Source organism: Pinus tabuliformis, chromosome 8 (genome assembly GCF_031772625.1).
Source record: "Pinus tabuliformis cultivar Carrire ecotype Pingquan chromosome 8, CPIR1, whole genome shotgun sequence".
NCBI lineage: Eukaryota > Viridiplantae > Streptophyta > Pinopsida > Pinales > Pinaceae > Pinus > Pinus tabuliformis.
In genome coordinates, this window is record NC_142294.1 from 1,437,349,289 (window position 1) to 1,437,370,315 (window position 21,027).

Below are 21,027 nucleotides of genomic sequence, written 5' to 3' on the forward strand. Positions count from 1 at the left end.
ATGAAGATGTCAGAGTTGGGAGATCAGTTACTTACTTCTCAGTAACTGAGTTGTAATGCAGTAGTTAGCAGTGGTAGTGCTATGGGCAGCACAATGTAGCATGATGCGAGGGGTTGCAGTGCAGATGCGGTAGTGGCAGTGGCAGGGCCATGGGCAACAACATAGATGCAGAGGGAGTTGCAGTACGGATGCAGCAATGGCAATGGCAGGACCATGGGTAGCAGTACAAAATGCAGCAGTGCAGAGGATGTTGGGCAGTAGGCCTAGCATCAGCACAGGGACCGATGTCGGATGATCAGAGTGATGCTCAGTGAGGAGTATTACTAGAGCACAATCCTCGCTAAGAGGGAGTGTTGATTTGGGGTAGCATTAAATGTGCTCTAGCCACGAAAATTGGTGGAGAGGCTAAGGCACATGAGATCTCCAATACCCAGAAAGGGTTTGGGCAGATTCTAAACAGTTTGGGAGATATTAAAATAATTAATATTTTTAATGGAGTCCTTAAGTCTAAACTTAGGGAAATTAAAATATTAATGTGAATTAATATAAAACTGTGTTAGAATGGTCCAAAAGTCATGGACCAAGCCAGATCTAATCCTAGCCATTGATTAGGGACTTAATCTCGGCCGTTGATGTGTCAACGAGAAAAGTATAAGAGGAGGCTTGAGGGTCACTTGGAGAATACACCAGAGTGATCAGTCATTCTATTCTCTAGAGCGGGGTTTGCTAAGAGAGATAGAATCAGTGATCAAAGTTGTTGCTGAGGGGCAGTGAATACAGAAGCAGAGAGGTAGAGATAGCACCGGGAGGATCAGCGCAGTAGCCGGAGAGGGGTGCAGAAGCAGCCAAGGGTTCATGCAGAGGCAGCTAGGGCTCACGCAGAGGCAGCCAGGAGCTGCGCAGTGCTTTAGAGGGCAAGCGTGGGTGACGCAAAGGGCTAGAAGGCTGATGCAGGCCAAGCCGAAGTGACGTTGGCTGACGCCGGGCCAGAGAGAGGCTGACGCAGTCCCTAGAGGCAGACGTTGGGATTTTGTGGGGCAGATTGGAGTTGTCAGAGTGTTCATCCGGGGTTTCTTTCGAAATATCTGCTTCCGAGTAGAGAAGTACTACTGTCGAGATTTTTCTCTGTTGGGTGAACCGGATTTGGCACCGAGATTGTATTCTGAAACTGCTTAATAAATCAAACCCTCAGATAGTTGCACTAGTTTTCCCACATTGAGTTTTTTCGGGGACATTAGTCCAAAAACAATGGTGTGACTTGTGTGCTTGTTTCTGTTTCCTTCAGTTGTTGATATGTAATATGTTGAGCATGTACTTGTGTTTATTTTCAGTATTTACATGGTAAATAACTTGTTAATTAATCAGAACAAGTAGGAAGAAATAAACTAGCAAGTACATGGAGGGTTTTTTACTGTTAGACTTAGAAACTTCAACATTGATCTAAATTAACTTCTTAGTCCCTTGCTATAACTATATTGCAATGTCTTGCTTTAATTCCATTATTGCTACATACCATGGAAATCCTGGTCTTGGGAGGAAAAATATTTGTATCTTCACAAGCCAAAAGAGAAAAATAATTTGCAACTCAATCGACAAGGGATCTCCGTGGCCGAGAAGAATGTGCGCCGAATTTAAGTCCCACACACCTATGGTCTCACTTGGACTCACTTTTGACTATGTAGACTCTTCTTTCCCAACATTATAGATACATTCATGATAATCACTTAAGAATGCCACTCCATGACTCGACATCTATGTAAAACCACCTCTTTTTGAGTATGAAATTAAAGAGACATAGAATATTGTTATTCTGATAAAGATGAGGGCTCGAAGCTTGGAGCAAAGGTCAAAGAGATTTTGACAAATTCACTCACCAAGATACGAGTATCGATGAGCACTCTCAAAGTAGCTCCCTTGAACGCATCAACTTCCAAGAGCAAGAAAGTCCTCTTACTATCATCGTTCAAGTAGCCAAATCACAGAGTTGATGCAAAGAAAGACCCAAGATATCGTTGTTATTCAACTGAAGATGAATACGTAACTTACTGCATTGTTGAGCAGGTAATCATAGTCATTGAAAGGAAGCCAACTACATATGGAATCAACACATTGCTCTCTTGCAATTTTCTCTGCTCCATTGAAGGCCAAATAAATGTGAGGAGTCTTCTCCATAACAAGCTGAGCAAGAGAAGTCGGGTTCACCACTGTGGAAAGATTAGAACTACTACTCAACATTTTGTGGAACCCTCGTATGCCCTCGTCCAAATCTTCAAAAATGACCATGGTGGCTCCTTGTTTGCATGAACTACGTTGTCGTAGAGGCAAGTATGTTGTCTATGAGTCATAGAGCCATGTAATGCTTGCACATATTTTTGTAGTCAATATGGCCTTCATAGAGCACTTTTGATGCCTTCAACTTCTCCTTCAAAGATTTAGCTGCAGTGACATCTGAAAACCCAACAAAATTATGAGTCTTCAAAAATTAACAAGGCACTGCAGATTTTTCAACGTACTATGGATTTTTCTCTCACTGTGCATCAACTCTCAACGTGGCTCAATAAATTTTGCTGTCATAATAACTATGGTCAGGTGTGGCCCAAACTCCATCACATTCGGGATCAATTTTGACCCACAACTCATGGCACAATGAATGCGACGTTGTAACCTCCTGACAATTCTGAGGGTAAATTCCACGTAGAATGTTAATGGCGCCCAACACCATTCATACCTCCGTTAATTAGGTCGTTAACATTGATTGATATTTATTGTTTCAATGTGGTTGCCACGTAAATCCATTGTCTAACATCGTGTTCGTCAAAATTTGTGGTTCCAGTTTTGGCCATAGTTGTTAGACGTTACTACTTTTGTGGTGGATGGAATTGGGCTAAACGTGTTGATTGTGGCATACGGCCATGTTTTACGTAGCCCATGCCACCAAATCTACGTTTTCCGAGTTAAAAACAATCTCCCAACTGTGAATGCACCAAACACATCGAATCTCCATAATTCTTGTGATAAATATATCTACCATCGATACCATGCAATGTGTCTCTATGTTATAGCTACGGGCTATCATGGCTATGCTCTCAAATTTTTATTGTAGTGAATATTTAACAAAATATTTGTGCATTCGTGGAAGAAAATCTCATAAAATTTACAACCACCGTGCATTCAATAGATATTTCATAAATCTGGAATCCAAAAATGGAAACATCGCAATCTCGACAATATCAATTACGAGGATTTATCAATGGCATCCAATGCCATCCTTAATGCCATCAATGCCATCATATATGTGTGATACAACTCTAATGCCAGTGCGCAAAAATAATGAAATTGGTAAGCTCCATTTAGTGGTGATCCAATTTCCCAAATAACCATCAAAGATATCATGCAACAACAATTTTTAATTGCAGTCAATCAATGCAACTCCATAATTTGAGCACTTTCTATATTTTCAATACAGATATCATTGCATGTTTTCCAGAACGTGGAATACGCTATAACCATCATTTTGCACTAAAAGCCATACCAAAATTTACCAGCTGACGCTAGCTATGGTGCACTTCCCTGTCACCAGCTTCACTTGTAATTTGGAAATCTTCTATCACATGCAGAGGATCATCTTCTTTTGAAATAGAGGTGTTTGGCTCTTCTGGTAGCATTGGAAAATAATGAGAATTATGTGTAACATCTCTCAGTCTTTGGTCCTGCATTGTTTCTTTGACATAGCGATATGAAGTGAAGAGCCAGTAGAACCATGTTGGTGCAGTTGAGGTGGTGTCTCTATCGGCTAGCAAATCTCTCTAAACAGATCATGTCAAAAGAGGAGAGAATTCGAGCCAAGCTCGTTCTTTGCTGGATAGAATTTTTTTTGTGTATGAATCTTCTTCACAGATGCATGCAATTCAACTTTTATTTTCTTGTTTTCATCAATAGAAACAAATATAAACTTATTTTTGGAGGTTTCAATCATGCATGATAATTAAAACTCAATTTTGTAGAAATGTTAACCATTTCTTACCAAGGCATTCGAATGGATCCATATTTAACTGTATTTCCTCATGCTTTGTTTCTTGAATGATCTTTGTTGGACTAAATTTTTCATTTTTGGCAGGTTCTTGTGCAACATTCCTCCAATATTGTTGACGAAATTTCGGATAAAGCTTCCAAAGTTTGTCAATCAAAGGACCACTTTGATGACAATGTGTGCAACAATGTTGTGACTTTGTTTTGCCATTAAATTCCTTGTGATTTGGAGATTGGCCCTTTTGTCACTTTTCCTTCAAAAATTTCCTGTATCTCCTCGAACACTTCGAAACTTGATGATTATATAGGCCACAAAATGAACATGGAATCTTATGCCAAAAATTACGAATGACATTATCATGCTTCTTATAATCAAAAGCAACTTTCGTATAATCAGGCCTATACCTTGGATGATCACCTTTGTCACAACTCTGATGAGGTGATCCTAATGAGGCGGAAGTTCCTCTCAAAACATCATTTGCTTCAACAGTGTTGGAACTCTCTCCATCCTCTTCTTTGTCATATCCAATTCTAGCATATCGAGGTCAATCTTCAACCATAATGGGTTTTGTCATACCTTCGGCATGGCTTCCCAAGCCTTTCCCTTGGTAACCCATTTTCAATAACAATTTCGACCCAATTCCTCAAGTGTGCTTCTTCTTGAGAGGAAACTGAATGTGTACAAGCGTTGCTTACATCGTTTACCTTAGCATTCTGACAATTTGCTAGGGCCTCTTCTAAAGCTTGTAATTGCAACTACATAACTTGAAGTTTATCTTGAAGCTCTTGCTTCTCATCTTCCAATGCTTTCAACTATTTCTGCAACTTATTGCTTTCTCTATCATCATTATGAAAGTCTTCCACCATTTTCTTCATGGTTAATAATTCTTTAAACATCTTTGAATCTTGATAAAGATTTGCAAAGAAAGGATCAGACAAAGACATTTTGAAACTTAATAAATTACCTTCTTAATCAGTTTCCTTGTCCTTGTTTGAATTAAACTTGACAAATGTACCCACTAAGCCAGACAATGAATTGCTATGATACCAAGTGATCTGAAAACTTGAGAGCGCATACAAACTTATAACAAATGCCTTTTAAATGATCATATGGGTTTGTATGATTAAGTTACAACTTATCCATAAACATGTTCATTTCATCATAAACTTGTTTTCTTTGTTTGACATGACTATATCATTATGAGTGGTTTATGTGTTTATGTGTTTGGATTTGGATGGTAATGTTTGTGAACGTTACAATTGTTGTGTTATATTCCCATATGTTTATGTAATTGTTTGTTATTAATTAGTTGGTGACGAAGAAGGGAGACAATCTTGTCAATAATTTGCAATTAATAATTCTTAATAGTGTCACTACATGTATTACTAAATATATCTTGCGGAGTATTTTTAATAATTTACTGCATGAAGATTATTCTTGAAATCATTTGTTTCATTGCTAATGTTTGAAATAATTTAGTTCCTTCAAAATATTTTGATGATTTTTTTTATCTATAGTTTGTTTTGCAGAAGTCAAGAAACAATTTAGTTTTGAATTTTTTTTAATGAGTGGTCAGATTTACAAAATATTTACATTATTTGTTAGTTTTTCTATCTTTTCATATCGATTATATGAAAAGGATAGTTGAGATCGTAAACATCATACTTTGTCTCTCTTGCCCTCCAATATTAATAGGTTGAATTACTATAACACAAAAATCAATGCACATTGTCAATCATTTTTTGTGCTTACACTAAAATCAATGCACATTGTTAATCCAATCACTTTAGGTTAATGTACCATCATACATTGAGTTACATCAAATCAAAAATCATCATTTATAGTGAAATTAATGCATCTAATGCACACCATCAAATAAGATTAGAAAACATCTAGCCTGAAATCAATGAATCTAATGAAAGAAATAAAATAAGATTATAAATCAACGTCTACACTAAAATCAATGCCTCTAGTGCACGCAATCAAATAATATTAGAAATCAACATCTACACTGAAATCAATGCATCTAGTGCAAACAGTCAAATACGATTAGAAATCAACATCTACACTGAAATCAATGCATCTAGTGTAAGCAACCAAATAAGATTAGTGTGAAAATTCTACACTGCAGCGATTGATTTACTTTTCCTACTTATTCCACAATAAGTTATTTATGAAATTACTTCAATAAACATTAAAAATAAACATTGTTGCAGATATCACACCGTAATACATAAACAAACATATGCACAAGAATAACACATTGACACAGGTATTTTGGACAACAGTCCCTGGAAAAACCCAATGTGGGAAAATCGGTGCAAAAAGAGAGGATTTTATTATTCAGCAATTCTTCAGTACAACATGGTGCCAAACTGGCTTACCCGCATAGAAAAATTCTCCAACTCTTCTTCCAGTCCCAGCGTCAGCCTCGCTGACCTCTGTGTGGCTTTCAGACACTCTGCGTCAGCCCCTGCTTAACTACGTTAGCCCTGGGCCTCTCTGTGTCACCCACGCAGGCCTAGCTAGTGACTGTGCAATCTTCAGCTGGCTCTGCGTCTGCCTCAGCTCTGATCTCCCGTGGCCGATCCTGTTTCTCTGTTTCGTACTTGTTGCGTCCTCACTGCTCACTAGACCACTGGTTCAATTTCTCAGCTAACCCCACTCCATAAATTGAACTGACTGGTCTCTCTTAGTGTGTTCTCCAAGTGACCCTCAAGCCTCCTCTTATACTTTCCTCATTGACAAATCAACGGCTGAGATTAAGTCCCTAATCAATGGCTAAGATTAGATCTTGGTTGATCCATGACTTTTGGACCATTCTAACACAGTTTTATATTAATTCACATTAATAGTTTAATTTCCCTAAGTTTGGACTTAGGGACTCCATTAAAAATATTAATTATTTTAATATCTCCCAAACTGTTTAGACTCTGCCCAAACCCTTTCTGGGTATTCGAGATCTCATGTGCTTTAGCCTCTCCACAAATTTTCGTGGCTAGAGCACATTCGATGCTACCCCAAATCAACACTCCCTCTTAGCGAGGATTGTACTCTAGTAATACTCCTCACTGAGTATCACCCTGATCATCCGGCATCAGTCCCTGTGCTGATGCTAAGCCTCCCTGCCCAACATCCTTTGCACTGCTACATCCTGTATTGCTGCCCATGGCTCTGCCACTATCACTGCTGCATCTGTACGATAACTCCCTCTGCGTTCGTTCTGCTGCTGGTCCATTCTCCCAACACTGCAACTCCCTCTGCATCCGTGTTGTTATCACTCCCATTTCTGCTACTGAAACGGTTTCTTGACCATCCCCATCTTCTCCCTGAAGTAGTCAAACTTTGTCTTCCCAAGGGCCTTGATGAGAATGTATGTTGCCTGTTCTTCTGTGGGAGTGTAGCTCAACTGTACAGCTTCTCGTTGGACACAATCCCTGACAAAGTGACATCGGATATCAATATGCTTTGATTTATCATGAAACACTGGATTCTCAGAGAGCTTGATGCAACTCTGATTATCGCACATGATCCTGGTCACCTCCATATTCCTTCTGAATAGGTTCACAAGCAGCTTTCTAAGCCATATGGCCGCACACGAAGTTGTGCTTGTTGCCATATATTCTGCCTCCAATGAACTCAGAGCCACAAACTTTTGTTTCCTACTGCACCAGGGGGTCATTCCTGATCCAATGTTGAAACAATACCTAGAGGTACTTTTCCGATCCACTGAACTTCTTGCCCAATCTGCATCAATGAATCCACTCAACCTGATATCCTTACCTTTGGTGTACAAGAGTCCATGGTCAAATGTTCCCTATAAATATCTGAGAACGTGTTTCGCTGCTACCCAGTGTACCCTCTTCAGTTCCACCATGAACTGACTGAGGGTGTTCACAGCGTAGCAAATGTCTTGCCTGGTACTAACCAGATACATCAGGGACCCTATGAGCTACCTTTATAGGGTGGGATCGACATCCTTGTCTTCTGACGCATCAATCTTCTTCCAGTTGGTGATCATTGGCGTAGCCATGGGTCTACAGTCCTCCATCCCGAATATTTTCAGGGTCTCTGTAGCATACCTCCCTTGTCCAAGGAAGATCTCTCCCTTCTGCTGCCAAACTTCCAACCCTAGGAAGTAGTGCATTCGTCCCAAATCCTTCATATCGAATTCTGTGGCCAGGTTCTTCTTGCAGTCCCCAATGAGTCTAGATGATTCCGTCAGTAAGAGATCATCCACATACAATACTAAGATTAGCAGCTCGTTCTCTACAACCAGATAGTAAAGATTTGGATCCGCGTCACTCTTGACAAATCCCATCTTCTGCAAGTAGCCATCTATTCGACCATACCATACTCTCGATGCCTGTTTCAGCCCATACAAGGCTTTCTTCAATCTTCATACATGAGACTTCTTCTCATGAGTCTCAAAGCCCTCTGGTTGTTCAATGTATACCTCTTCTTCTATTACCCCGTTTAGAAATTCCGTTTTGACATCCATCTGATAGATCTCCCATCCCATCTAGGATGCAAGAGATATCACAGTCCTAATAGATGTATACCTGGCTACCGGGGCGAAGGTCTCCTCAATCAATCCCTTCCTTTTGAGCATACCCCTTAGCCACAAACTTGGCTTTGTATTTCTCAACACTGTCGTCTGCAACGTATTTGATCTTGTAGATCCATCTTAAACCTACCACTGATCTGTCTTGAGGCCTTGGCACCACCTCCCAGACATCGTTCACCATTATGGAGTTGTACTCCTCCACCATCGCATCTAGCCAAACCTGATGTTGGGTTGCCTCCTTGAAACTGGCAGGCTCTCCATCCTGAGCTACTAATGCCTGATATCTATTTGGATGTTTTCGCTCCCTCTTATTGTTTCTTGGTGCACTGATGAATTCCACTGCATCTCGTAGAATCTGACGAAGTTCCTTGCTAGTTCTTCCTCTGCCAGAGGGTGCTTCTGTTCGCTCCTCCTCCTCATCCTGAGAATCTTCCTAACCTTAGGAAGAATTCTTTACTTCTGTTGGTTGAAGAGGCTTAACTAACGGTTCCTCTTTCAACTGCACCTCGGAAGGCATCTCGGGAGATTTTTTGAAAGCCCTGTCCTCCATGAACTTTACATCTCGTCATATTACTACCTTCCTGTTCTCTGAAAGATAGATTCTGTATGCCTTAGTGTTCTCGCTATATCCCACTAGATATCCCTTTTTCGCAGTCTGATCCAGCTTCTTCCTCTTTTCTTCGGGTATGCGGCAATATGCTAAACTCCCAAATATCCTGAAATCACTAACTTCAGGTGTCCTCCCTGTGAAGACTTTCTCTAGAGTAAGCTTGCCCAATGCCCGATGAGGAGTCCTGTTCTGAACATAGACTGTTGTGTTGCATGCTTCCGCCCACAGGAATTTTGGCATATCCTAATCATACATCATGGCCCTAGCTGCTTCTACAATAGTCATGTTCTTTCTTTCTGCTACCCCATTCTGCTCCGGATTGTAGGGAGTGGTCCACTCTCTTCTGATGCCCTCCTTAGCGCAAAAATCAGTGAAGTCCTTATCGACATATTCTCCACCATTATCCGAGCGCAAAACTTTTATTTTCTTCCCAGTCAGATTCTCCACCAGAGCCTTGAACTCCTTGAATCGATAGAAAACCTCATCTTTGGTTTTCAAAAAATAAATCCAAGTTTTCCTTGAGTGGTCATCAATGAAGGTAAGGAAATACTCGGCACCACTGAGAACTTTGACGGACATAGGTCCACAAATATCTGAGTGTATCAATCCTAGTACACTCTTGGCCCTATGTTTGCTCCTAGGAAATGTTGTCTTGGCATACTTTCTTAGAGCACATCCCCTGCATACATCATCTCGTTCTGTACTCAGATCCGAAACTCTTGTTACAGTACTCCTGAGAATTCTTAGAGCTCCATGGTGCAAGTGACCCATTCTTCTGTGCCATAGTTTGTTCAAGTCCTTGTCTCCATGACTACTTATTAGTGCCATCGGTAATTCTAGTTGTAATCTATACAACCTATTACTTTTGATCCCGATCTGCACTCTCTTTTTCCAGCTCGGGTGTTTGACATATAACTTCTCCTTGTTGAAGTAGACGTCATAGCCCTTGCCTTGTAGTTGCGACACGGAAAGTAAGTTCATCCCCAATCCTAGTACATGCAGCACATTTGTAGCACGGAACCGTTCTCCCGATTCTATTTGAAAAACTATGGTACCCTTCCCTACTAGAGTACACTTTGCCTTGTTCCCCATGGGGATCTGAAAGTTCATCTTCTCTTCTCGATATTCTGAGAAACACTCATTGATTCCCGTCATATGCCACGAGGCTCCATTGTCTATATACCATACTTTTGATGATGCAACACTAGTCATACACGCCGCTTATTCTTCTAGCCTGGAAGCCAACATAGAGAAATCGAAATCTCTTTCTCTTGTGCAATCTTCTGAAAAGATATGTGAGTCCCTTGACGTGGATGCCTTTGCATCGTGGTCTTGACCCATAATTGATTTTCCCTTTTTGTCTCTGACTACTTCCTCTGATACCATGTGAAAATTCTACACTGCAACAACTGATTTACTTTTCCTACTTATTCCACAATAAGTTATTTATGAAATTACTTCAATAAACATTACAAATAAATACTGCTGCAGATATCACACCGTAATACAGAAACAAACATATGCACAAGACTCAACACATTGACACAGGTATTTTGGACAATAGTCCCCAAAAAAACCCAATGTGGGAAAATCGGTGCAACAGGGGAGGATTTTATTATTCAGCAATTTTTCAGTACAACAGGGTGCCAAACTAGCTTACCCACAGAGAGAAAAATTCTCTAACTCTTCTTCCAGTCTCAGTGTCAGCTCGACTGACCTTTGCGTGGCTCTCAGACACTCTATGTTAGCCCCTACTTGACTGTGTCAACCCTGGGCCTCTCTGCGTCACCCACACAGGCCCGGATAGTGACTGCACAATCTCTTGTTGGCTCTGCGTCTGCCTCTCCTACCTCAGCATTGATCTCCCATGGCTAATCTCGTTTCTTTGTTTCGTACTTGCTACTTCCTGACTGCTCACCAGACCACTGGTTCAATTTCTCAACTAACCCTGCTCCAGAAATTGAGCTGACTGGTCTCCCTTAGTGTGTTCTCCAAGTGACCCTCAAGCCTCCTCTTATACTTTTCTCGTTGACAAATCAACAGTCGAGATTAAGTCCCTAATCAATGGCTAATATTAGATCTGGCTTGATACATGACTTTGGACCATTCTAACACAGTTTTATATTAATTCACATTAATATTTTAATTTCCTTAAGTTTAGACTTAGGGACTCCATTAAAAATATTAATTATTTTAATATCTCTCAAACTGTTTAAAATCTGCCCACACCCTTTCTGGGTATTGGAGATCTCATGTGCTTTAGACTCTCCACAAATTTTCGTGGCTAGTGCATATCCGATGCTACCCCAAATCAACAATTAGAAATCAACATCTACACTGAAATCAAGGCATTTAATGCAAGCAATCAAATAGGGATAGAAATCACCATCTACACTGAAATCAATGCATCTAGTGAAAGCAATCAAATAGAATTAGAAATCACCATCTTGACTGAAATCAATGTGTATAGTGCAAACAATAAAATAGAATTAGGAATCATCATCTACACTGAAATCAATGTATTTAGTGCAAGCAATCAAATATAATTAAAAAACATCTACACTAATATCAATGCATCTGGTGCAAGCAATCAAATAGGATTAGAAATCAACATCTACACTGAAATCAATGCATTTAGTGCAAGCAATCAAATATCATTACAAATCAACATTTACAATGAAATCAATGCATCTAGTGCAAACAATAAAATAGAATTAGAAATCACCATCTACCATGAACTCAATGCATTTAATGCAAGAAATCTTCTTCCCTCTCTCCCTCCTCCATCTATATCTATAGCTCCCTCAATCTCTCCTTTTTTGTCTCTCTATCTCACCCCCAAACGTACACTCTCTCTCACTCCACTTTTTTCTCTGTATGTCTTTCATCATCCCTCCCTCTCTTGTTGATTTTGGATAGTATCGGATGTTCTCTAACTCCAAAATTTTGTGGAGGGGTTAGAATACATGAGATCTCCAGAACCCATAAATTGTTTGGAGAAATTCCACCCAGAAGATGAGTTATTAAAACAATTAATATTTTTAATGGATTCCTAAGTCTAAACTTAAGAAAATAAAAATATTAATTGGTATTAATAAGAATATGGTGAGAAACTTCTAAGTGATGAGGATCAAGTTTGTTTTAATCTTAGCTGTTGATTAGGGACTTAATCTCGGTCGTTGATTCATCAACAAGAAAAGTATAAGAGGAGGCTTGAGGGTGAGATGGAGATACACTTGAGAGATCAATCAGTTTGATTTTTCTAGGGCGTGGTTTGTTGAGAAAATCGAATAGGCGATTTGAGTTGCAGTGAGAGGGGCAGTTCAGCAGAGGGACTTCAGTTCAAGGGCGAGAATACATAGCAGAGAGGCAGAGCAACACCAGGAGAGACAACGCAGAGGGAGAGCTCTGATGCAGTGTCGCAGTGATGCAGAGACGAAGTGATGCAGTGACACGGTGACGCAATGGAGGCTAAGGGGTCTCAATGACACAGTGTTGCAGTGACGCGGTGAGCAACTCCTAGAGGAGGTGACGCAGTTCCAGTGCAGCGTTTGGAGCAACCATCGCTGCCCAGAAGTAGGAACAACACAGTCACCTGTGGGGTTTGTTCATCCAAGTGCTGGCCGAGTTTATTCTCTGTTGGGTGAGCCAGATTTGGCACCCTAGTTGTATTCATAAATCTGCTTAATAATACAAACCTTCTCTATGTTGCACCGGTTTTCTCGCATTGGGTTTTTCCGGGGATGATTGTCCAAAAATAACGGTGTCCCTTGTGTATTTGTCTCGTTCTATTTCAGTTCATGATATGTATGTATGTGTAGTCTGCAATAGTGTTTTCATCGCTATTTAAATAATTAAATAACTTGTTGAATGTAAAAACAAGTAGGAGATGATAAACCAATGATTGCAGTCGGATTTCTGATGTGTAGATTCATAAATTTTCACATCTCTTCCCTTCCAAATCCATCTTTGTCCTCCCTCAGTCCTCCTCTCTCGCCCTCGCACTCTCCTCCTCTCTCTCAAGTCGTCTCTCTCCCTTTCTCTCCCATCTCCCTCTCTCTCCACCCATCTATTTCTCTCTCTCTTTTCCCTCCAACTCTGTCACTATCTCCCTCTCTCTCTCCTCTCTTCCCTCCAACTCTGTCTCTATCTCCCTCCCTCTCCTTTTCTCTGCCCCTCTCTCCCCCCTCCATCTTTGTGTCTTCCTCTCTCTATCTTACTCTTCTCTCCCTCTCTCAGTCCTATCCTTCTCCCTCTCTTCATTCCTCCTCTACCCTCCCCTTCAGATTATCTCCTTCAATGCAAGCAATCAAATAAGATTAGAAATCACCATCTACACTGAAATCAATTCATCTAGTGCAAGAATTCTTCTTCCCTCTCTCCCCCCTCCATCTATATCTATATCTCCTCCATCTCTCCTTCTTTGCCTTTCTATCTCACCTCTCCCCCCAAACACACATGCTTTCTCCCTCCATATCTATCTATCTCTCCCTCTCTATACCTCTCTCTTCTTCCTTCTTTTCACCTTCCATCTATATATCTACCTCTATCTGTCTCTCTTTTATCTCTTTATATCACCCCCAAAACATACACACTCTTTCTCGATATTTATCTATCTCTCTCCCCACCTTTCTCTCTGTGTCTTTCTTCTTACCTCCCTCTTTCTCTCCCTTCCTCTCTCCTTTTCTCTCTCACATTTTCATTCTCTTCCTTCCTCTCCCTCCCTGTCTCTCCCGCCTCTTTGTGTCTCTCCACCTTATCTTTCTGTCTCTCTCTCCACTCTCCAACTCTGTCAATATTTCTCCTTCTATGCACCTCCTCTTTATCTATCCTTCTTTATTTCTCTATCTCACCCATAAACATCTACACTCTCTCTCCGTCTCTGCCTTGTCTCTTCCTCTCTCCACTTTTCTCTCTCTATGTGATTCCTTTTCCCTCCCTCTCTTTCTTTCCAACTCCATTTCTCTATCCCTCCCTCTCTCATCCTTCCTCTCTCTCCCTTTCTCTCACTCCCTTTATCTCTCCACCTCTATCACTCTGTCTTTGTTCTTCCCTCCCATATATGTCTAGAGTTAATATATCATGATATATTAATATATATTATAATATAATATCGTATTAATCATTAGTTATTAAATTTATAATATTAATATTATAATATATTAATATTAATATTAATATTGGATTTAATGATATTTTTTACATGACATGACAACAAAATTTTCAAATATTATAACTTTGATGTGGAAATATTTGTGTTTAGAGATTTTAATATATCCATAGGATATGGTTTTCCTTTTAAAGATTCGTTTTACAAATATTAATTTAAAGAAATACTAAAAGATTTTGGAGCAAGAGTTTCGATTCTTTGTGTTGAATTAACATTTTTTACTTTATTTTATGAAATGGTATTGACTTTAGTAAAGAGTAATGTTGTTTAAAATGTTACCTGATTTGGAATTTTAATGTGGTAAATTTATGATCCATTCAAATTCAATGTATATGATGAAATAACTATTAAACTCATACTATAATTGTATTATAATTTTTTTTTCATTGGTTTCTTATCTTGTATTTAATAATTATTTTATCATATACATTAAATTTGAATAACCATATAAACCATTTAAATTAATTATTTTTAAAAATACAGTGAGCACAAATAAAAATACAACCATTATGCCAATAATAATATTTGAATTGTGAGAGAATGATATATTGGACAATATTATAATCTAAGTTACAAGTCTAAAAATGTAAATATTATAATCTAAATTACAAGGTTCATAGTGTAGGTTACTTACTTGTAAGTGGAGAGCACAGATAACACGAATCCAGCTACTCAAAGCCAAAACAAATCCAGCCAACACATATCTAGCTAATGTGAAGAATAATGAATCCAGCCAACACATATCTAGCTAATGTGAAGAATAATGATTGAACTTTGTTGGGTTAATATATTTTTAATTGTTTATTTATATAATTATTTGAATTTTTTTAGGAGCTGACATTAAATTTTATTTATACAATTATTTATATTGGTTTCTGAGCCCACATTAAATTTTTAAATTTAAAAAAAAATACTACTTTGATGACAGATAGACATACTTACACATCATACTAGGCTGTAGAATGTAGAATGCGCATCAACACAATTAAATTTATGTTTTGGTTTCATCATGATGTTAAATATTTAAATTTTCAATGAATATTTTTTTGGATACATATGATTTTTTAATTCAAATTTTAAAAAAAATTTCCTTCCCCTAACCTCCGTCCCAAGTCACCTGGAAATTCGGGGTGCCTTCTAGCCATCCCCGACAACTATCCTCCTGGCCCCCACGCCCCCATTCCGGAAATTTGTTCAACTCTGCAGTAAAAAGTACCAGACAATTTTTCAATTGTTCGCCGACCATATTAAAAAAAAATTGTGGTTTTATACTCAGGATAAAATGATCTCGACTCCAGCGCTCAGTGGATCCGTACTTCCTGGAATTACGAGGAAAAGCATCATTGAGGTGGCCCGTAGTCGAGGTTATGAGGTATGTATTATACACTTGGAGTACGTGGTCCTTTTAATTTATTTGTATTGGTGTTTTGCACACACTATCTTGCAATATATGATAGGGTACAATCAATTGGAACTATGCCTTGTGGACCATCTGGATATTTAGTATGTATTTGCACACCGATCATTTTAAGCATGAAATATCTTGAGAATTGAAACCATTTAATAGTGTGACTATTAGTTAGCACGGTCATTTATAGCTACAACTAAGCCTTAGAAATTCTCAGTGAACGTGGCTAGTATGTACCAAATCATTTGAGTCAAACTTCAGGCTACTCGTGAATTTTCTGCGTCTGCTGTTTCCTACAGTATTATCAGAGAGAGATCACAAAATGCTTATTAGTTGCTGGATTTCAAAGTTCAAACGGTATCATGTATGCTGTCTACTAGTAATTTGTGTAATTTCCTAGATGAAATGGTTTAGTTATTATTTAACTGGAAATATTTATTTTTTTTTGCATGGAAACGTTTTGGACCTTTTAGTTTTGTTGCAAATTTTAGACTTGACCTTCAAAGCACTTTACTGGTGCAGGTCCATGAGCGTTTAGTACATGTGGATGAGTTGATGAATGCAGATGAAGTCTTTTGCACAGGCACAGCAGTGGTTATTTCTGCTGTGGGCAGTATCACTTATCTCGATAGAAGGTGAATAAATTATCAGAAGGCTTATTATTGTCAAATTTGTTAGTTTTCAGGCATGGTTGATGAAGCATAAAATTATGTTACTAATGCCATGGCTCTCATAAACGTTTTCTAATATGCATATGATTGGATATAAAATCAATTAATTTCCTGATACTTGGCAATTACAGTGATATTTGGGCATTGAAGAATAAACAGCTATATTACAGGCATTCCAGAACAAACAGCTTTGTCACGGTCTAATCTTCTTTTAGTTGCCATATCATGCCATTGCACAAAGAAAGTAAAATTATATTGAAACTGTTATAAGTTCACATAAATGGTTCCTTTGGAAATTGAGACTATTCATTTAGACAACCATACAAGTGGTCTGAGTAGCAAGTTGTCAAGAATATGTTAGGAGAGCTGTGCAAGATCCCTGTCTTGTTTGCTTCTATGATCCATCATCTATCCTGGGTCAGCTGAGCCTCCATTTTGAAAATCCATTCCCATCTCAGATTGCTTCAACATCTTTATTTCTTAATAAGAATAATAATAACGATTTAAGTTAAAGTCACAGCATTGCCAAATGCCAAATTGACATACGAAACTCGCTTCTTTGGAGGTGTAGAATCTAGATACTCCAACCCTCTCGACCTCGAAAAGGAAACACATGTTCTTAACTGTTAGGCCCACTTAGGCTATATATAATCTTAATCATAATATCGTGCTATGATGGTGACAAATGCATACCATATAATTCATTATTTTTCTATTCCAATTACTGTGCACATGAACTGTAATACAGTTATTCACACATTTGAGTCTCGGTATTGCTTTTCTAGGTCTATCATATTCATCTACCACTCTGGGAGATGATATTTTTGGACACTGAAATACATTTTTCGGGTTCATTAGCTTAATTCATACCATGGTAGCAAAAACAATCCTCTTAGAAAAATGGGCTGAAACTTTATTTTAGATGACCATTGTTTAAATGGATCCAAAATGATAACTTTCATTTGAAGATATGACACATAACAGCTCCCAACTGAAAATTCTTGTCACCCAGAAGTATGCAACATTATATGCAGCTGAAAGGAAAATTATATGCAGCTGAAAGGAAATAGAGGTGTGGAATGTGTTTCCTATGCTAATCAATGAGAGAAGAATGTGCATAAATTTTTAAACAAACAATATGATAAGCAGAAAACAAATGAAAGAAGTAGCAAACCATTAGGCAATGATGTCCTAGGGAAAATCTTCCCCGAAGAAAAACCCCACACTCTAAGATATGCTTAATGCATTATTCAACAATTAGATGGTTACAATACATTACAGAGTCTCCATGCTCTCAATAAAAGGTGTTTATTAGCAGCATAAAGATTATGGAGAAATTTTGACAGCATAAGATGCTGGAGGTGCTCCCCCCAAGTCTGGCTATAAATAAGAATGTTGTCAAAGAAGACAAGGACAAAGCATCGCAACTGCCCACGAAACACCTGGTTCATACAGAACTGAAATGTAGCCGGAGCGTTGGTTAGGCTGAAGGGCACCACCAAAAACTCAGTGTCCATAGTGGCAGCAAAAGGCAGTCTTGGGGATGTCCTGCTCCCTCACCTGGATCTAGTGATACCCCTAGCGCAGATCTATCTTAGAGAAGTATCTCGCTCCCCTAAGCTCATCAATGCGTGGGATGGGGTACCTATTCTTCAATGTCGTCTTGTTTGAGGCCCTTGTAGTTGATGCACATGCGGACAATCCCATCCTTCTTCACCAACACCACGGAAGAAGCAAAGGGGATCGAACTGGGTCTGATGTGCCCCAATCTCAACAACTCCTGTATGGCCCTCTCAATCTCATCCCAATAGGCTTTGGGATACCTATGTTAGTTTTTGGTAGCATCTGATGTGCTCTAGCCATGAAAATTGGTGGAGAGGCTAAGGCACATGAGTTCTAAAGAACCCAGAAACAGTTTGGTGAAATTCCACCCGGATTGTATTTTTTTTAATAATTAATTTTTTTAATGGCGTTCTTAAGTCTAAACTTAGGAAAATTAAAGTATTAATGGGTATTAATCAAAATATGGGTAAGAATGATCTAGAAGTCAGATCAAGTCAAGTTTTAATCTTAGCCGTTGATTAGAGACTTAATTTCGGTCCTTGAAGTCTCAATGAGAAAAGTATAAGAAGGAGGCTTGGGGATCATTTAGGAAGACACATAGAGAGAACGAATTGATTTGGAGTTCGATTTCTGGGGCTGGGAAGCTGAGAATTCGAACTGAGTGATCAGATGCAGCAGAGGGGCAGGGATAGTTCAGGAGTACTGACAGAGGGGCGGAGAGAAGCTAGTGGAGACAGCGCAACAGCCAGGAGGACTGATGTTGGGCCAATCTGGGCCCACACAGGCCTGACGTAGAGCCAAAAGGGCCAACGTAGAAGCAGAAGCTGCCCTCTACGCAAAAGTCGGCACTGCCAGAACAACCGAGAAGGTTGACGTAGTAGGTAGAAGAGACAACGCAGAGCTGACGTAGAGCATATAAGGCTGACGCAGGGCCAGTGCAGAGGTAACCGAGGTTAGCCAGTGTTGTTGTCGGATCAATCGGAATATGTCAGGTGAAGTGAGGTAAAACTCACTTAGTTTTCCACCATTGTATTTTCTTTGTCACTAGATTGCCGGGAGGGCATCCAACATTTGTATTCAGAATTACTGCTTAATAATAGAAAACCCTCAAAGTCGCTTAACCAGTTTTCCCGCATTGGGTTTTTCCAGGGACTATTTTGTCCAAAAAATAACTGTGTCCCTATGTATCTTGTTCTTTCCTCATTTTTATGTTTGATGTAATCAAATTTAAAGTAGTGTAGGCTGCAAAAGTAATTTGCTTCAGTGTTATTGCAAAAACAACTTGATAATGTATATTAAAATCAAGTAGGTGAAGTAGATTCAGATTTGTTGCAGTAGGGGTTCCTTGGACTAGGAATTTTCACATGGTATCAGAGCATTGATTGTGAAACAGGAAAAGCAGATCCAACGCTGAGCAGAGAGGCCAAACGCTGCACTTGGTAGCAATTCGAATCCCCTTGAAGGGATTGCGCAGTCCTTGCTGGGGAAGCAGAGATTCCGAGGAAATCTCTCTCTGAGAGAGTTGACAGAGAGGTACGATTTCCGGTTCGTGAGTTTGCAGAGGCAAAGGGAGTGACGCAGAGCCTCAGCGCAGTGCTTGAAGGGTGCAGTTTCTACTGGGGCAGAAATCCGTTGGAAAAGAGCAAAGACACATAGAAGGGGAATTTTCTCAGAGAACATTTTTCACAAAAAAGTTCGAATTCCTCACTTGCTGGGCAGGTGACCAATGACTAGAGGAGTCAGTTCGCCAATTTGGGTGAGATGGCATCACATGGGCTCAGAGATTAGGACAGGTTGGAAGGAGCTTCCAACAATGTCATATGGAAGACCAAAATCTTAGCTGTTCTACAGGAGTGTGATCTCGAAGCCTACATCAAGAGTGTTGTGGTTGTTACCATTGACAATGATCAGAAGAAGAAGTACAAGGCCGAGCAGGGGAAGGCAAAGAGGTTCATACTGGATGGAGTTCGAGATCATGTGGTCTCACACTTGTAGGGCAAAGATATAGCCCGAGAGATATGGGAAGCTTTGTCTTCAGTGTATGAAGGTTCTTCCGAACAGCGGAAGATGTACCTAGAACAAAAGTTGCAACGAACATTGATGTAGAAGGGAGAAGGGGTTAACTCCTATCTTCAACATATTCAGGACACCAGAGACCAGCTTGCTACAGTGGGGACTACTCAGTCTACCATGATGGTGAGGATGGCCCTGAATGGAGTCTCGGATGAATGGCAAGTTTTCGTCCAAAGTATATTGGACAGGGAAAGACTGCCTTCATGGGAGGAGATGTGGGCAACCCTTCAACAGGAGGAATTAAGGAGGGACTTGGTAAAGGTCAACTTGAATGGCAACAGTGGTAGTGGCATGAAGACTAAGGAGGAGGAGGAAAACGAATCTCTAGCATCAAAGGGACAACAGAAGCAAAAGCGAAAGGACATTTCAAAGGCGAAATGTTTCAGATGTGGTGAGATGGGCCAAGTTTGCATACCAGTGTCCTTTGAAGCAAAAGGATAAGGATGAGAAACATGATTTTAAGGCCGCTCCAACAAAGATTGACGAAGATGAGTTTGCCATGAGTGCCCATGCATCTCCAGGAGGGAAATGGGGCGATATTGAGTTGTAGTTGGGAGGACTACGTGTGGGCAAGACCCTTGAGGAGTCCACCTCTTGGATAAATTCCTTGCTATGGGAGCCCAAGATTCAGCGATAGCGAGATGGACTTAGTGTCAGATGATGTAGTGGATTGTTTGGAGAGACAAATGTAGTAGCTTGAGACCAGGGACAGATTAGCGCAGAGCAAGGTTGGTAGCAGTGCAGTTGGCATCATGCATGAGTCCGTAGCAGCGCAAAAGATTCAGAGGCTCAACCACTAGTAGCAGTTAGACATTCATGGTATTATGCTGAACACAATTAAGTTCAATAATTTTGGATGTTTTTTAGTTGTGTCTCTCAGCAGCTAAGTTGCAGTATGAATGCAGTGTTAATAGTGGCAGTGCTAGGAGCATAGC

The 21,027-nt window shown here is 39.7% G+C and overlaps 1 protein-coding gene and 1 pseudogene across 7 annotated transcripts in view; one reads left to right on the forward strand and one right to left on the reverse strand.

The window, feature by feature from the left end:
- LOC149241084 (branched-chain-amino-acid aminotransferase 5, chloroplastic-like) overlaps positions 1 to 21,027 on the forward strand; it is a 172,119-nt gene that overhangs the window by 127,805 nt on the left and 23,287 nt on the right. For all 6 annotated transcript variants that reach the window (XM_089373868.1, XM_089373869.1, XM_089373870.1 and 3 more), the window contains exons 8-9: positions 15,654 to 15,749; positions 16,308 to 16,420. In XM_089373868.1, coding sequence (XP_089229994.1) covers positions 15,654 to 15,749; positions 16,308 to 16,420 — 209 coding nt within the window. The remainder of the gene's footprint in view (positions 1 to 15,653; positions 15,750 to 16,307; positions 16,421 to 21,027) is intronic.
- Positions 1 to 21,027, reverse strand: part of LOC149241085 (uncharacterized) — a 150,750-nt pseudogene that overhangs the window by 46,843 nt on the left and 82,880 nt on the right. The gene's annotated exons all lie outside the window — the stretch shown is intronic.